Source organism: Numenius arquata, chromosome 1 (genome assembly GCF_964106895.1).
Source record: "Numenius arquata chromosome 1, bNumArq3.hap1.1, whole genome shotgun sequence".
Taxonomy (NCBI): Eukaryota; Metazoa; Chordata; class Aves; order Charadriiformes; family Scolopacidae; genus Numenius; species Numenius arquata.
The window spans coordinates 50096533-50110581 of NC_133576.1; the positions used below are offsets into that span (position 1 = coordinate 50096533).

General features: G+C 35.6%; 1 protein-coding gene across 2 annotated transcripts in view; it reads left to right on the forward strand.

The window, feature by feature from the left end:
* Positions 1–14049, forward strand: part of DMD (dystrophin) — a 1192402-nt gene that overhangs the window by 280226 nt on the left and 898127 nt on the right. For both annotated transcript variants that reach the window (XM_074159135.1, XM_074159144.1), the window contains exons 3-5: positions 4541–4633; positions 5586–5663; positions 8314–8406. In XM_074159135.1, the coding sequence (XP_074015236.1) occupies positions 4541–4633; positions 5586–5663; positions 8314–8406 (264 nt within the window). The remainder of the gene's footprint in view (positions 1–4540; positions 4634–5585; positions 5664–8313; positions 8407–14049) is intronic.

The window sequence follows — 14049 nt, forward strand, 5'->3', positions numbered from 1 at the left end:
ATTTGCCATGCTAATTGATTCTAAAACATATTTTTGGAGCTTTGACTCATAATTTTTGAGCACTGGGCAATAGGAGGGGCAATGTTCGTGAACGGATGTCTTTGTACCTTCTCTGCACAAGATATTTTTCAATTTTTTGGTGTTCTTCCCTGTATCACTTTCACAATTATGGGCTTGTACGTAGCTCAGAATCATAGAATCATAGAATGGTTAGAGTTGGAAGGGATCTTAAAGATCATCAAGTTCCAACCCCCCTGCCATGGGCAGGGACACCTCCCACTAGACCAGGTTGCTCAAAGCCCCATCCAGCCTGGCCTTAAACACTTCCAGGGATGGGGCATCCACAACTTCCCTGGGAAACCTGTTCCAGTGCTTCACCACCCTCACAGTAAAGAATTTCTTTCTGGTATCTAATCTAAATCTCCCCTCTTCCAATTTAAAACCATTACCCCTTGTCCTGTCACTACACTTCCTGACAAAGAGTCCCTCTTCTGGTCTCAGAACAGAGAGCTTTTCATGGAATACTGGCTTTTCATGTAATAGTTCCCACAATATTAACTTCTTCCATAATGTATCTGATGAATGGTCTGATTAAATAATTTACCTATTTGATAAAATTTATTTGTTAATGGCGTCTAATATAGAGTCTTTGGAAAGAAGAACATGGGAATAACAACAAAAGTAGACAGTAGTGAGATAAATAGGATGGAGCTTGGTGTTTTAAGATTTCTAAACAAATTCACACCAAAAAGTTGCAACTACATTTATCTATCAACATTTATTATCAGTCTATTTCCTGATTTTTCTTTCTTTTCCATTTGCTTTTGTCTTGTAGGTAACGTTCTTTGGCATAAGATTGGTTCAGTTTCTGTCTGAGCTTGGAAAATACCTAATGCACTTTAGACATTACTTCAGTCTAACACAGAGCATTCGAGAATATTCACATGCATGTGCATATGTACATGCAGTTGAGTTAGTACATGGCATATTCTAAGTATGCGCCACTCCCTTGTAACACCTGGGGGGAGACTCTACTGCAAGTGCCCATGTTTTCCTGACATTTTACCTGTAATTCTAAGAGTAAGGCTTGTATAGTTGACCATGGTAGTGTAGGGCTTTTTTTTCCATACAAATGTATTTTGTGAATTCTAGTCAAAGCTTTCCTCAGTCCTTATTTAAGTTGGACAGTTAATTTCATTCATGAAAAAACAAGAATCTTATCTTCCCTCTGAATCCCATTTTTGGTGGTTTTCTTTTAAAATAAATCCTTTGGATTTCCCTCAGGTCCCTTTATGTTATATAACGATCAGCAGTTGCAGCCAACAGCCATATCAGCTAAACCAAGAAAATTGTCTTTTTTGACCTTTATTTAACACAAAGACAGTAGGTTAAAACAATACATAAAAGTGCTGTATACTTAAATCCCTGGAGTTTTTCTAGTCATGAAGATTCTAAAAAATTCCCATCTTAGATTTTTCTTTTGTTAGTCTTACTTCTGAAAAGTAATTTCTGCTTCTTTCTTTTTTGAATTTCAGTTTTACAGTTTACAGTTATTCCCTCTTTTTCTTTATTCTGTACATTTTTTTCTCATTGTCCTTTTCATCCCTGCCTCCAATCCCCCAAATCCCTCCATTAATTGTTGGTCTTCCTGAAATAAGCAAGTAAGGAAAAGAGAGTTGATAATTACTTTGCTGATCTACTTGACTAATGTTATAGATAGCTTGTTTGTTGATTAAGATCATACAATTATCTGTAGTTTCATGTTGCTGCCAGTGAAATTACCAGTTGGGGAATTAGTACCACACTGATGAAAAGTCGCCTTGGGCTTTACAGGTGGTATCTGCAGTCCTTCCTCTGTCCTGTACTCTCTTCTTGTTTCCCCCATCTCTTCCATCATTGTAGTTTTAAGAAGAAAAACTGTGAACCAACAATCCAGCATGCACCTGCTTTGGGCATGTTTTAAAATTAGGTTTGGGATAAATTTCTAATATCAGGGGAGTAACAAATCAACATGCATACAAATGGCACATAAGACTCGTCTGAATGTTTTCATTCCTCTGTAGGTAAAGGGTGGTGGCTGTAGGTTCACAATGTAAAAAAAAGTTTTAAACAAGGTTATTTTCAACAAGAATTTTCTGATAAAGGACTAGGCATTTGTTTTGGCAAGCCATTGACTAACCATGCTTGTTTTTTCAGTGTTTTTGAAGATTCATATGACTTAACAGACCCTTTTCAATGACACAGTGAATTCATTTGATACATCTTTGAGCCCTAAGTTTCTGAGGACTTACTGCATTGTCGATCAGTGAAAACAGTCAATGTATTTGAGAAAGAAGACTTAATTACGCTGTTGCCAGGAAAATAGCAACCTTCTTCAGGTTAAGGATGATATCTGTTACAGCAGTATAGGGTGTCTTAAGGTATTTTTACTTTCTGATTAATGGAAGGTATACTTCCAAGACCCTAAAAAATCAATGGTAACTTTTAAGGTAATACATTTGTAATTAATATGTCCTTCTGGGGATGCTACCATGCTGTGTCTTTATTTTCTTTCTGAAAGCTTTAAAAAAAAAAACCAAAACCCCATATTATTTTGTCAAGCAGAATTTTCAGCTGTCCTGGGTGGATTTCAACGTAAACTTTATGAATAGCTTAAATGCTACAAAAAGGAATAAAGACAGACACCCAGGCAGTTACGAAGGCTAGTTCTATTTTTCCCTTATGATGCAAAGCAATATAATTATATTCTATTATCAAAATGTCATTGTGCTCATATTCCCAGAGTGATTCAGTAACATTAGGAGCACAACTCTTTCGTAGTGTTACAGAAGGGCCTATTGATCACTTCAGCTTTCTAAAGAATGTTAAAATGTTCCTTTAGAAGTGCATAGGTCTTGTGCTTTCCCACTGCAAAAATGACTTTTGTTCTGCAAGATTAGGGAACAAAATAGAGTCTCTCTGATTTAGTCATATGTTTTAATTTTAAATTTGTGCTGTAGAGTGTAAGTAATAGACAACTTCAGGATAGACAACTTCAGGAATACCGTGTGTGACTTGGCTTGCATAATGGCACATGATTGTTCATACCTTAATTTAAAAGTATCATACAAAACTATTCATCAAAACTATCAAAACTATTTATCATACTAAATGCAAGGCAGGAAATAGAATTCCTGAGTATTATTAGTTAAACAGATAATTCAAGAGGTTGAGCAGTGCGCATAAATCATATGTTAATCTATTCAGTACTGGTTTTCAGATATTTTAGGTAGTCAAGCAGCACTTGTTAACTGGAAATTAGCTCCCAGTTGGAGTGGGTTGTGCAGGGTGTGAAAGCTGGCTAGAAAACAAGGATTCCCACTGCTGTAGAAAATTTTTGATGTTTTGATTTGTTTTTTCCATGAAACAGAAACAAGACCTTAACAAAAAATTGAAGGGATTGAAAGGAGCTCTTGCCTCGGAAGAGCCATCAGAGAGAAAGAAAGAGGGAAAGAGTCATGCCAGAGTAGCCAATAGCACTAAAGTTTGTGCTGTACACATAAATATTTATTGATCAAGTTAAAAATGAGTCTAGCACTGGAAACTGTCCTTAATTCTGTCCTCTGTTTAAGAAACCTTCTGAAGGAATTGATACTTTCTGACAAAAGATGTTTTTCAAAAAATTCCCAGCTAGCTCTAATGAATGTTGCAGTGAGTACCAGAACAACTCTGCTGTCAGGAAAGCAAATGTTTTCTGTGTAATATGGATTCCCAATTCTACATTGCTCTGTGGTAAAAATGGAAGAGATGCAATGTAGGTCAGCATGGTGTCAATTCTAACAAATTAAAATACAGATGCTTCCTCTCAAATCAATCAAAGCATCTGTGAAACTTCACAAATTAGAAATAACATGGAGATGTGAATCTACTTGACACCGCACAAAATAATCACTGTCTTTTATTGTGGTTCTCAGTAGCTGTCATACATACAAAAATATGTTGAAAATTTATAGGTGCACATAAAAGTTGCACAGTGATTAACCTATAAAAAATTATATTTCTATGTTAAATTTTAATGCATTAGTCAAAGCATCAGATCAGAAACTTGGCTTGAATTTTAGAAAGAGTAAATGGTCTTTTACCATTGTCACATGGGGGAAAATCCCAAGTATTTCCTTTCATCTTTCACTGATGCTATGCACAAAATGTGAATTGTGTTTTAGCCACTTATGGTAATGAGGCCCTGATTCAGTAGAATTCCAAGTACTTAGTAATAAGGTAGGCACCAATCTCTCTTATGCAGTAGAACCCTGTTAAAAACAGATGCATGTGTAAGAAGCCTGTTAGTTTAGTTGTAAGATATTTTCCTCCTTTACTTTGTATCATACATTTATATATTTATTATGTAATTAGATAGCACGGTGTTACACAGGTGAAATATAGCACTTTACAAGACACTGGCTTTAACAGCTTTCTGGTCTTATTCTAGCAATTGCATACTTCCTCTTTTTTTTTTTTTTTTTTTTGTGTTCAAACTAAAAAAAACATTATTTCATTTCAGTTTGGAAGACGTTACATTGAAGATCTTTTTAATGAATTTCGAGATGGACGAAGACTTCTGGAGCTCCTGGAATGCCTTACAGGCCAAAAACTTGTATGTGTATATTAAGATGTTTACTATATATTGGAATCTTGATGTTGTGATAGTTGTAGTAGGTGTTGTTCATTAATTTCTGCCATTGTGGAAAAAGTATTTTTGAGGGATCTGAATATTTTTGACTTTCAATTGAAATTGAGGAAACAACATGCTTGAGAGCAAGGCATATATTTTCTACTTTATTGTATGCGCTTATTAAGGAAGTGTGGCAAAGAGAAACAAGACTGAGGCAGGGTTCATTTAGATATTTAGATTTTAGCTGGAATTCAGAAATTATTTATCGCTAGATATTTGTGCAAAAAACAAGGAATGGAATTTAATGTGTAGAATTAGAATATTTTGCTAATATATTTCATACTTGCAGTCCATGTATTGGAGCTATACGTGTCTGAAAAGAGAGAACAGCTTGCTCTTATTAACCTGGAAATTCTAAAACAACATGTCTTACACATTTCTGAATATCCTCTCTTGCGTTCCTACTTGGACTTCATGAGCTTGGGATCTTTCTTTGAAACTTTCTCATATAAGAGTAATGAAGCAGGCTGGGAGTAAAAGAAACAAAATACTGAGGGAATATATTTGTAAATAAATATTAAACAAACTAATGTTTCTCTGTTTGGTTGTCATAGTAACGTTCCTAAATTGTCCCATGGAGAAGACGACTAATCATAATAAAAAAATCTGGAATTATCTGATTTTATATACATTTCAATGATTCATTCACTGAAAAATGCTAAGATACCAAATTACCTTCCAGCTGTGGATCCAGTTTGTTTAACAGTTGCCTTTATTTCATATTGGGAAGCTATGTATGCACAATGTTAATATTCTCACTGTTGTCATAAACTTACGAAATAGAAAAATATGAGTGTAATACAAGATTTGGGTTACATATAGTGTATTCTTGCTTCTGATTTGGGGCAGTCAATTTTTTTTTATTTTCTTTTAGGCAAAAGAAAAGGGCTCCACGAGAGTTCACGCTCTGAACAATGTCAACAAAGCACTGCAGGTTTTGCAGAGAAATAACGTAAGTAATCCACCATACAGGGTCAGAACATCCTATAGATAGCATACTTCATGCTTTGTAAGTGTTGGATCAGATTATGGCCTATAGTATACAATTACTGAGGAGTTTTATCAATGTGACTTGGATACTTTGTTGTTCAGCACCACGACGGAACGTATTTCAAAGACTTTAAAATCCACTGCCAGGAAATGTTTGAATAATATATCTATAACGGAAGCTATCTGAAGACTGATCGACATGCACAATTTTATGGTAATGCATGGTGTTTAAAATACATTTTAAAAGGTTAACTACAAGAAGTCATCCATACCTGGTTAGAAGGTGCTACCTATCAAAATATCTACTCACAAGCTCTGATGATAATGAAGTCTGAAAAAATGAGGCCTTTCCTACAAGAAGTCTTTTTGGTAAATTTTCATTGATGTCTGTTCCTTATGGTTCATAACGTTAAGGAAATGAATCATATCAAAACCACTTTCCATTCTACTTTGTCAAGATTGGCTTTTCAAGCCAGTATCCTGTGCATCATTTTTGAGTAAATATTCTCGTATCTTCCTTATGCAAGCATTCTAATGGACCCATAACTTTAGCAGACATTTTCAGTGACCAACTAATTATATCATATCCTCCTCAAGAATAAATTCAAATAAACTAAAACGTTCACTTAAACTTAACAGTAAGATGTGGTGGAACAGTGATAATGTATTCTGTGCTGCATATTATATTGGATTTCTTGATAGCTGCAGTAGGTCACTAAACATGCTTGAGTTCAGCTACTGAATAAAGTTATCGATTTTATAAATCTAAGGTAATGCTTATCCATCTGAAGATTTGTGCATAAATGAAAGTGACTTTATAAGACTGGCATAAAGGCCTTCAGCTCAATTTAAAAAAAAAAAAACAATGGAATTTCATGTAAATAAATAGAAGGTAAAGCTTCTAAATCTTCATAATCTTCAATATTTGACATTGTTGAAAAAAATCAGCAATATATTATTTCACAGAATATGAGAAAGTTTTCACTGCATACCTGGAACATGGTTACAAGTTTTCTTAGTAAATGTTTGTAAAAGTATTTATTCACTACATATCAGCTAAATCCATTAATGTGTTGTTCATTCAGTTTCAAGAACACAACAACAGTCCTTTTCAAATATAGAAAGAAAACAGAGAGAGGGAATTCAATTCCAATTGAAAAATATAGAAGAAAAAAATGGTCTTTTAGAATGTGAAGTGATCATCCAGTGGCCATCATAATCATGTAATGAAAACCTTGTAAGCTACGCAATGTAAAAATTAGTATAGTGTGTGTATATATATTATATCAAATTAGCATGAAGGAAAAAGATCTGCCTCTGAAATAGTTTCCTCGACCTTCAAAATCATCTCAGGAATGATTTCAGTAGGACTTAGGGTATCAGTGGTTCTAAAGCTATTTAAAGCTTGTGACCAATCTAGGTTTTTCTACTGGTACGTGCTATCCTTACTCTGAGGTTCTGCCATGCTCTGGGTGGTAACAGATTGAAAAATGTTGCTGCTTCCAGTCGATCCATTTTGCAGATTAATTTTTTTTCCTATGGAAAGGTGATAGTGTTGGGACAAAGAGTCGCCCCAATATAGTCTCAGGCACTGCTGATGCAAACTAGGAAATTTTCCTCTGTTTCAGTAAAATAGGTGTAGGCTCTGTGTATTCAGGCTTCCATTTCCAAGAACAGATGGAGGATTTGGCCTACAGAACATGTAGGTCATACCCTAATAAGCTTTGTAGTGGGTCACTTGCTACGTGGACTCCATTTGAAATTTGGAATATAAAGTCCAAGTTCCACTTGGAAAATGTTCCAAGACACTGTTGGTTAGAATGAATTGCCAGTCTCATATGCTTTTAGTTCAAAAATGATGAATTCTTAAAGAAAAGAGTTCTTAGAGTTTTAGAGTTCCTGACAAAATAGTGGAGGAGGGTGAAGGATCGTTTCACATGTGGAGGAAATAATATTCCAGGGGGATAAATACTGATGCATTATGAAATTTCAAATGCATAATAGAATTATGGAAAACAACATTACTGGAAAAACTAATGTGGAAAAGACTTGCTTAGATCACAATCATTGGTTTCTCTGGACTTTAGAACACATCCTGCCTTGCCTTATACAGTGCAGAATTTAATTAAGGAAAAATAAATTCTGTTTAAATATGTAGAATAATATATTGGGTTTGTAGGTTCTTAGGGTGCCTAGATGTACGTGTAGCTTTCAGCAAAGTATGTTATGTAAGGTGGTATGGAGCATAATACAGCAGTTTTTCTGTGTCACCCATCAGTTTTATGATTTGTAATTGTAGAGGCTTAATATAAAAGATTTTTAAGTTATTATTAACTATTACTTTTAATTGTATGTTTTCCTAACATGCTATAACTGGAATAATTGGAACTAGATCGCTGCTTGTTTTTCGCCAGTGCATTAATTGTGCCATTTATAAAACATGAGTTGGATGTTTATTAAACAACAGAAACCAAATGAGAGATTTGCCCTAGGCCATCCCTCTGTCTCCCTCACCACAAAGAAAGTTTAACACCAAATGTATGAAAATAATACCAACATCTTATTCTTGTTATTGATCTTATAAACATATTCTTTTGTTGTTTCTTTAATAGGTTGATTTGGTAAATATTGGCAGCTCAGACATTGTGGATGGAAATCATAAGCTGACCCTTGGTTTGATCTGGAATATAATCCTACACTGGCAGGTGAGTGGCACTGCTGCTTACTTTCCATTAAATACCTTTTTTCCACTACCCTTTTTTTCCATTATTATTCATCCACAACGTACAAAGTACAGATAGACATTGGAAATAATGTCCTAAATCATCAAGTTTTATGGCAGTCTGTTTACATATTATCTAGGATATTAAGAAACTTAAGATAAAATAGGTTTTAGACCATTAGCAGCAGCTCTTTTGACTCTAATTTCACAGTCAGATGTTGCAAGAGAACATATAATACAGTTATTGTAAGAAAAATGGATGGCATAGCCAATGTGGATATAGAGCTTCCACAGTCACTTTTCTTTTTAGTGTCTTAGAAGGAGTGACTTTTATATTTTAATGAAATAATCACGTTTGTTGCTATTTGCTGCTGACCCATCCTGCCAAGAATTATTTTTAGAACGCTAAGAATGTGCTTCTCTGACAATTTATTGAAGCAGATGTGGCTCATTTAGTTTGCTTTCTCTTTAAAGAGAAAGGGGGGATTATGATATAGATCTTATAAAAACCAACATGGTAGGTGAGGACACTGAAGTAAACAAATTCTGAGACTGCAGTAAAATACAAATTCAACAAGAACTAGCATCTAGATGCTCTGAGTCTGTATATTTATCTGCGTCGAGGCTAACAGTCTGTCCATTTGAGTTGGCTCTGTTCCCCAAGCCATAATCTAGAAGTTTTTCATAGCATTAGAAACAAAGATGGTGGGAAATGAAGCCTAAAAGACTTTGTATTAAATACTAAATACTCCTATCAAAAATCACATGCACATCATTCGTTGAAGTTGGGAACATTTTTCTTTTAGTTTTACAGGATATGTTTTAGTGCAAACACAGAAAAGCTACAAAGAGTTAAATCACTTCTTCCTCTGTCTTCCATTTCAATATTCCTACTTGAATTGCTCTAAATTACTTATTAAGAGCAGATGGAATATGAAACCTAGATGTGCAACTTCTACTGATAATCCTTGAATCACTGTGTTTTGATTCATATAAATTATGGACTGAGATGAGTATTCCTGTTCAAATTCATATTTTGATTTGTTCATATTTTATCCTGAAGCAAAGTGTTAAAGATGTGCTCTAGTATTGGCTGTGTACTTATTTTTCTTTCATCTTTTCCCACCGTTCCTCTTAAGACATACTTGCACACACACAGAAGACACACATCTTCTCCGGTATGGTCTGGTGAGGTTTTTCACGACAGGCATGTGCTCTTAGAGCACCGCTTGCTTGCAGTACATAAGGTGATTCGTTTCATGCTTTATCTTGAGCCTAGTAATAACTGTGACAACATTTGTGATGGTACCCATAACTTAGCGGAACTACAAGTCCAGGGATCACATTTACAAAGCAGTGGTGACAAAGCAAAGTGACACTTTCTTGTCATAGTCATAATGATTCAGTCCATGTTAGTCTCTACTTTTGAGTTCTGTGTTGCAGAACTGTTCACGGTTTATTGAAAGGAAGTTACCTGCATGTTCTGGACTTCCCTTTTTATTCAAAATTTTATAAATAAATTTCTAATTTGGCTAGAATTCAATTTCAGTTTCTTTTCTAAAGAGTAGCAAAAGCTAGAAAAGTAGAAGCCTGTATAATAACTCTGTTACTGTTGCATAATGATGAATAATTAAAAAATAATATAAAGCCAGATTTGCACTTGGGCTTTTCCCTTTTTAAAAAAAACTCAGAAGATGTTGGTGTGCTGCCTATTTCCCTCAAAGGAATGAACAGTACAAAGTGAGTTTGCTTATTTACAGCTCTCTGGAGAAGTTGGGGGTTTTTTTCCAGATTTTCTTTCAAGCTTTGAGGTGAATTACATGAGCTAGAATATGTACATGATTGTTCTGCCCTGTTTATAGGTTGGTACTATTTAACATATTGACAGCACTTCTGGTGAAACAAAGCCGTAAGTTTGTTAAGAAAGGGCAGTTCTTCCTGTTGTTACAATTTTGCCTATCACAGATTGTTCTTGGCACTAAGCAGCTGGAAGTATCACAAACTGTTGTTAAAGATTAAATTATGGACTCAGGGCCACCAAGCATCTGCCAGTTGTTAAAAAATCTCATTACCTAATTATATACTAACATATATATATACACTAATTACATACTTTTATATATATAGACACTAGTATATTTATTTGTAGTCTGTGAGAGACCTACCATAAATATATAATACACAGGCTAGTTGATTTAGTGTATGCTACTGGTGCAGTTTGTGCTTGGTGGTGCAATCCTGCCTGTCAAGAAGCTTTTTCCAGTTTCACATCCTGCGGCCAGGGCCGCGTTGGGACAGAACTATACTTATATATGACAACAAGACTGTCTTTTACAAAAATGTCAGTCTTTTTGTGTAAAAAAAACCCAAAACAAAACAAAAAAGAGAGGGTAGAAGAAACGCTCATGAAAGGAATAATGAAGCAGTGCCAGTCTGAGGGGGTATTGGCAGTCCCATTGGGGAGAAGCAGTGGTAGAGGCATTGCAGCAGACAAGATTTGACTCATTCTTGCCACTTTCATTTCTGTTCAGTAGAAATCTTGTGGCTTCCCATGTCCCATGTGGTGATTGTGTCCTTTCTTATCTAGCCTGTTTTTCAGATTATTATTAAAAGTTTCACTGAAATTGAACCATTGGTCTGAGTTGAGCATCTGCTGCCAAAGCTCTTTATGGTACTGAATCTATCAGAGTTTCTATTTCCTTGAAGCCCCTGCCCTCATTCTCCCAGTTCTGTGATCCCAGGCTCACTGCTGCATTAAGATTTAAGCAAAAACAAAATAAAACAATTAATTTCTGAACTGTTATGTTTGACAAGGACTGTTTAAGTAGAAAAGCATTCTATCTCGCAGTGTGTAAGTTGTTTTGTTGGGGTTTTTTTAACAGAACTATTTCCATGTAGATCATGAAGAAAAACCCTAACAAAAATCTTTGTTAAGAGTCACAGCCAAAATCCTGACTTTTTTCAGAAAAAAAGCAAATAATAGGCATATACATAAGGAAAATATTTCAGAGCAAAGTACATTTCAACAGTTAGCCTCATTCGGAGAGCTATTAAAAGCATCAGGCCTGATTTGCAGTTGCTGCAGAACTGGTATTTTAATTGGAATTACCATTTTATTTTATTTTGAATTATAATGGTGTAAATGAAATACTAACAGTTCTGCCAATCCACCTTGAATCAATGAGCAAAGAACATCCTTTACTTTGATAGATGTCTTGAACATCTATGAAAATGTTCTTAAAGAGTTCTTTAAAATGTGCTTTGAAAGAGTTTAGTGGATTCTAGCTATAAAAAAGTAATCTATGCAGTCAGAATACCTGAAATATAGCTAGTAAAAAATACTAAGTCATTCTCTCAGGGAGGTGTAAATTCTGTATTTTGATTGAGAAAAATGAAAACACCTTGCTTTGAGAATAACTTTTTTAGGTTCCCTCCTTCTTTCCTCCCTCTCTCCTGGGGGCTGGCATCCTGAAGCCAAGGGCCAGTGTTATAAAACTTTATGTGCCTGAGTGCTGGGTTTAGGTGAAACAGACATGCAAGCCTGAGATGGTACTCCAAGTCACCTTACATGCAGTTACACGCTCACAGACCCCGGGACATGGTCCTACAGCGGGGAGATCAGACGTCCACTGCCACCATGGTCCAGTCCTGAGCCTGCTGCTTTTGGCCACTTCTCAGAGTGGTGACAAGAATAGTAGAGCTCCCATTCTGTTTCCAGTTTGGCAGTTTAATGTTTCGGAAGTTATCTGTCGTGGTGCCTGTGCTGCCCTTTTCCCCCTTTTATTCCAAATGGAATCTTTTCTTATCGCCATAGTATAGGTCCATCCCCCAGGAAGAGCAAGTATTTCTGTTCTCTGAAAGTTGGAGTTTCCTACGCCTTAAAGCTTTGTTTCCTGCCAGGATATACTGCATTGAGAAGAAGAAGTAACAAAGAAATGAGTGTCAGAGGTCAACTCATCATCTGACAGCAAGAGGCAGAGCCTACTAGACACTTTGAAATGGCTGCAGTTTTTGAGCCTGGATACTGAGGGAGCTTAAAGTCCAAAAGCTCTTTAGACTGACACGAACACATCTCTATGTACTACTCTTTCTGAACAGTACATCTTAACTGAGAAACCTTCAAAAAACTTCCTTCTAACCTCATTGTCAGACAGTACTTTTCTACTCAGATGCTGATCTTACTGCGGGCAGCATGGTTCTGTGCCCGCAGTGGCATGGCATGGCATGGTGTGGCACGGCGCTGCATGGTGCTGCCGAGCTGCAGGGTGGGGTGGGAGGGATGGCATCTGTAGAAATGGAGTTTTCCATTCCCTGGAATTGTTCAAGACCAGGCTGGATGGGGCTTTGAGCAACCTGGTCTAGTGGGAGGTGTCCCTGCCCATGGCAGGGGGGTTGGAACTAGATGATCTTTAAGGTCCCTTTCAACCCAAACCATTCTATGATTCTATGATGCACTGTTTCTCACTGAACAGGAAGCGAGCTCAGCCTTCAGGATGAGATCAGACCCTTTTACTTTTTTATTTTAAATGCCTGCCATTCCCTAGAAGACAACAAAAAAAATCATAAATTTAAGTGTCTTCAGTGCTGTAGAGAAATGCGGGAAAATGAAAGAAAATCTTTGTCCATTTTCAGTGTATTACAATCAACAAGATGAGTTCGAAGCTATTTTGTATTAGTTTATTCAAAAGTAGAAATAAATGCTAAGTTTTTGGCTTTGTCTCTTTAAATCAAAAGGAAACTGTCACCTGGACTCTTCTGAATAATTGTCTTACTGACAGCCCATTGTTTTATTGTTTTTGCCTAATTTTCTTTGGTTTTGCCTAATTTCCCCTGTTCATACTTCTTGCTCCTTTCTCTTATGTCAATGTTGAGTCAAACACTTGATCTTTTCTATATGTTATGAACTTTTATATTTCTAAATCTTGCATTTCTGCATTCATTCAGCTATTCTTTTATAAGAATTACTGTTGTATTTTTCAAATGTTAACGTTTGCTTATAATATTCAGATAAATCTGCATTTGCAAGTACAAGCACATGATAAAAATCTAAAATGAACAATCAAACCCTGGCTTGAACAATTGTCCATTACCATAATTTCAAGATTTTCTAGTCTTTCATATTGCTTAAGTTTGGTGCAAGAGATGCTAATCTTGAAACTTTTCTTCTTTTTAGCACATGGCTTCTTGAAAAACAAAATTTTATATTTTGATAGTAGTGAGGGGTTTCAGCCTGGAAATGCAGGAGGCAAATCTCTTAGCATCTTGCTGAATTATATAAATTACTTTGGCAGCTCTCAAGAATGAAGACACTGAAAATATTAATGAGAAACTCAAAATACCCACACAAACATATGAAGTCAAACTAAAGAATGTATTTCTTAATTTTCTTAAACTCTTTAGTTTCTGCCTCCTGGTGTAGAAACGGAGGCAACTACAAAATGCTGCTATTCTTATTTGATTGAATTTTATATTCATTTTCATTGGTGCAAATAACAATCTTAGACTAAAGTTAGGAATGTGTCCCATGAAATTTAGAGAGGATCAGTTTCTCCTCCCAGAAACTAATAACATTTAAAGTTAACTTTATATGTAAGTCTCAAAAGGAAGATTGAAAGCACTGATACTC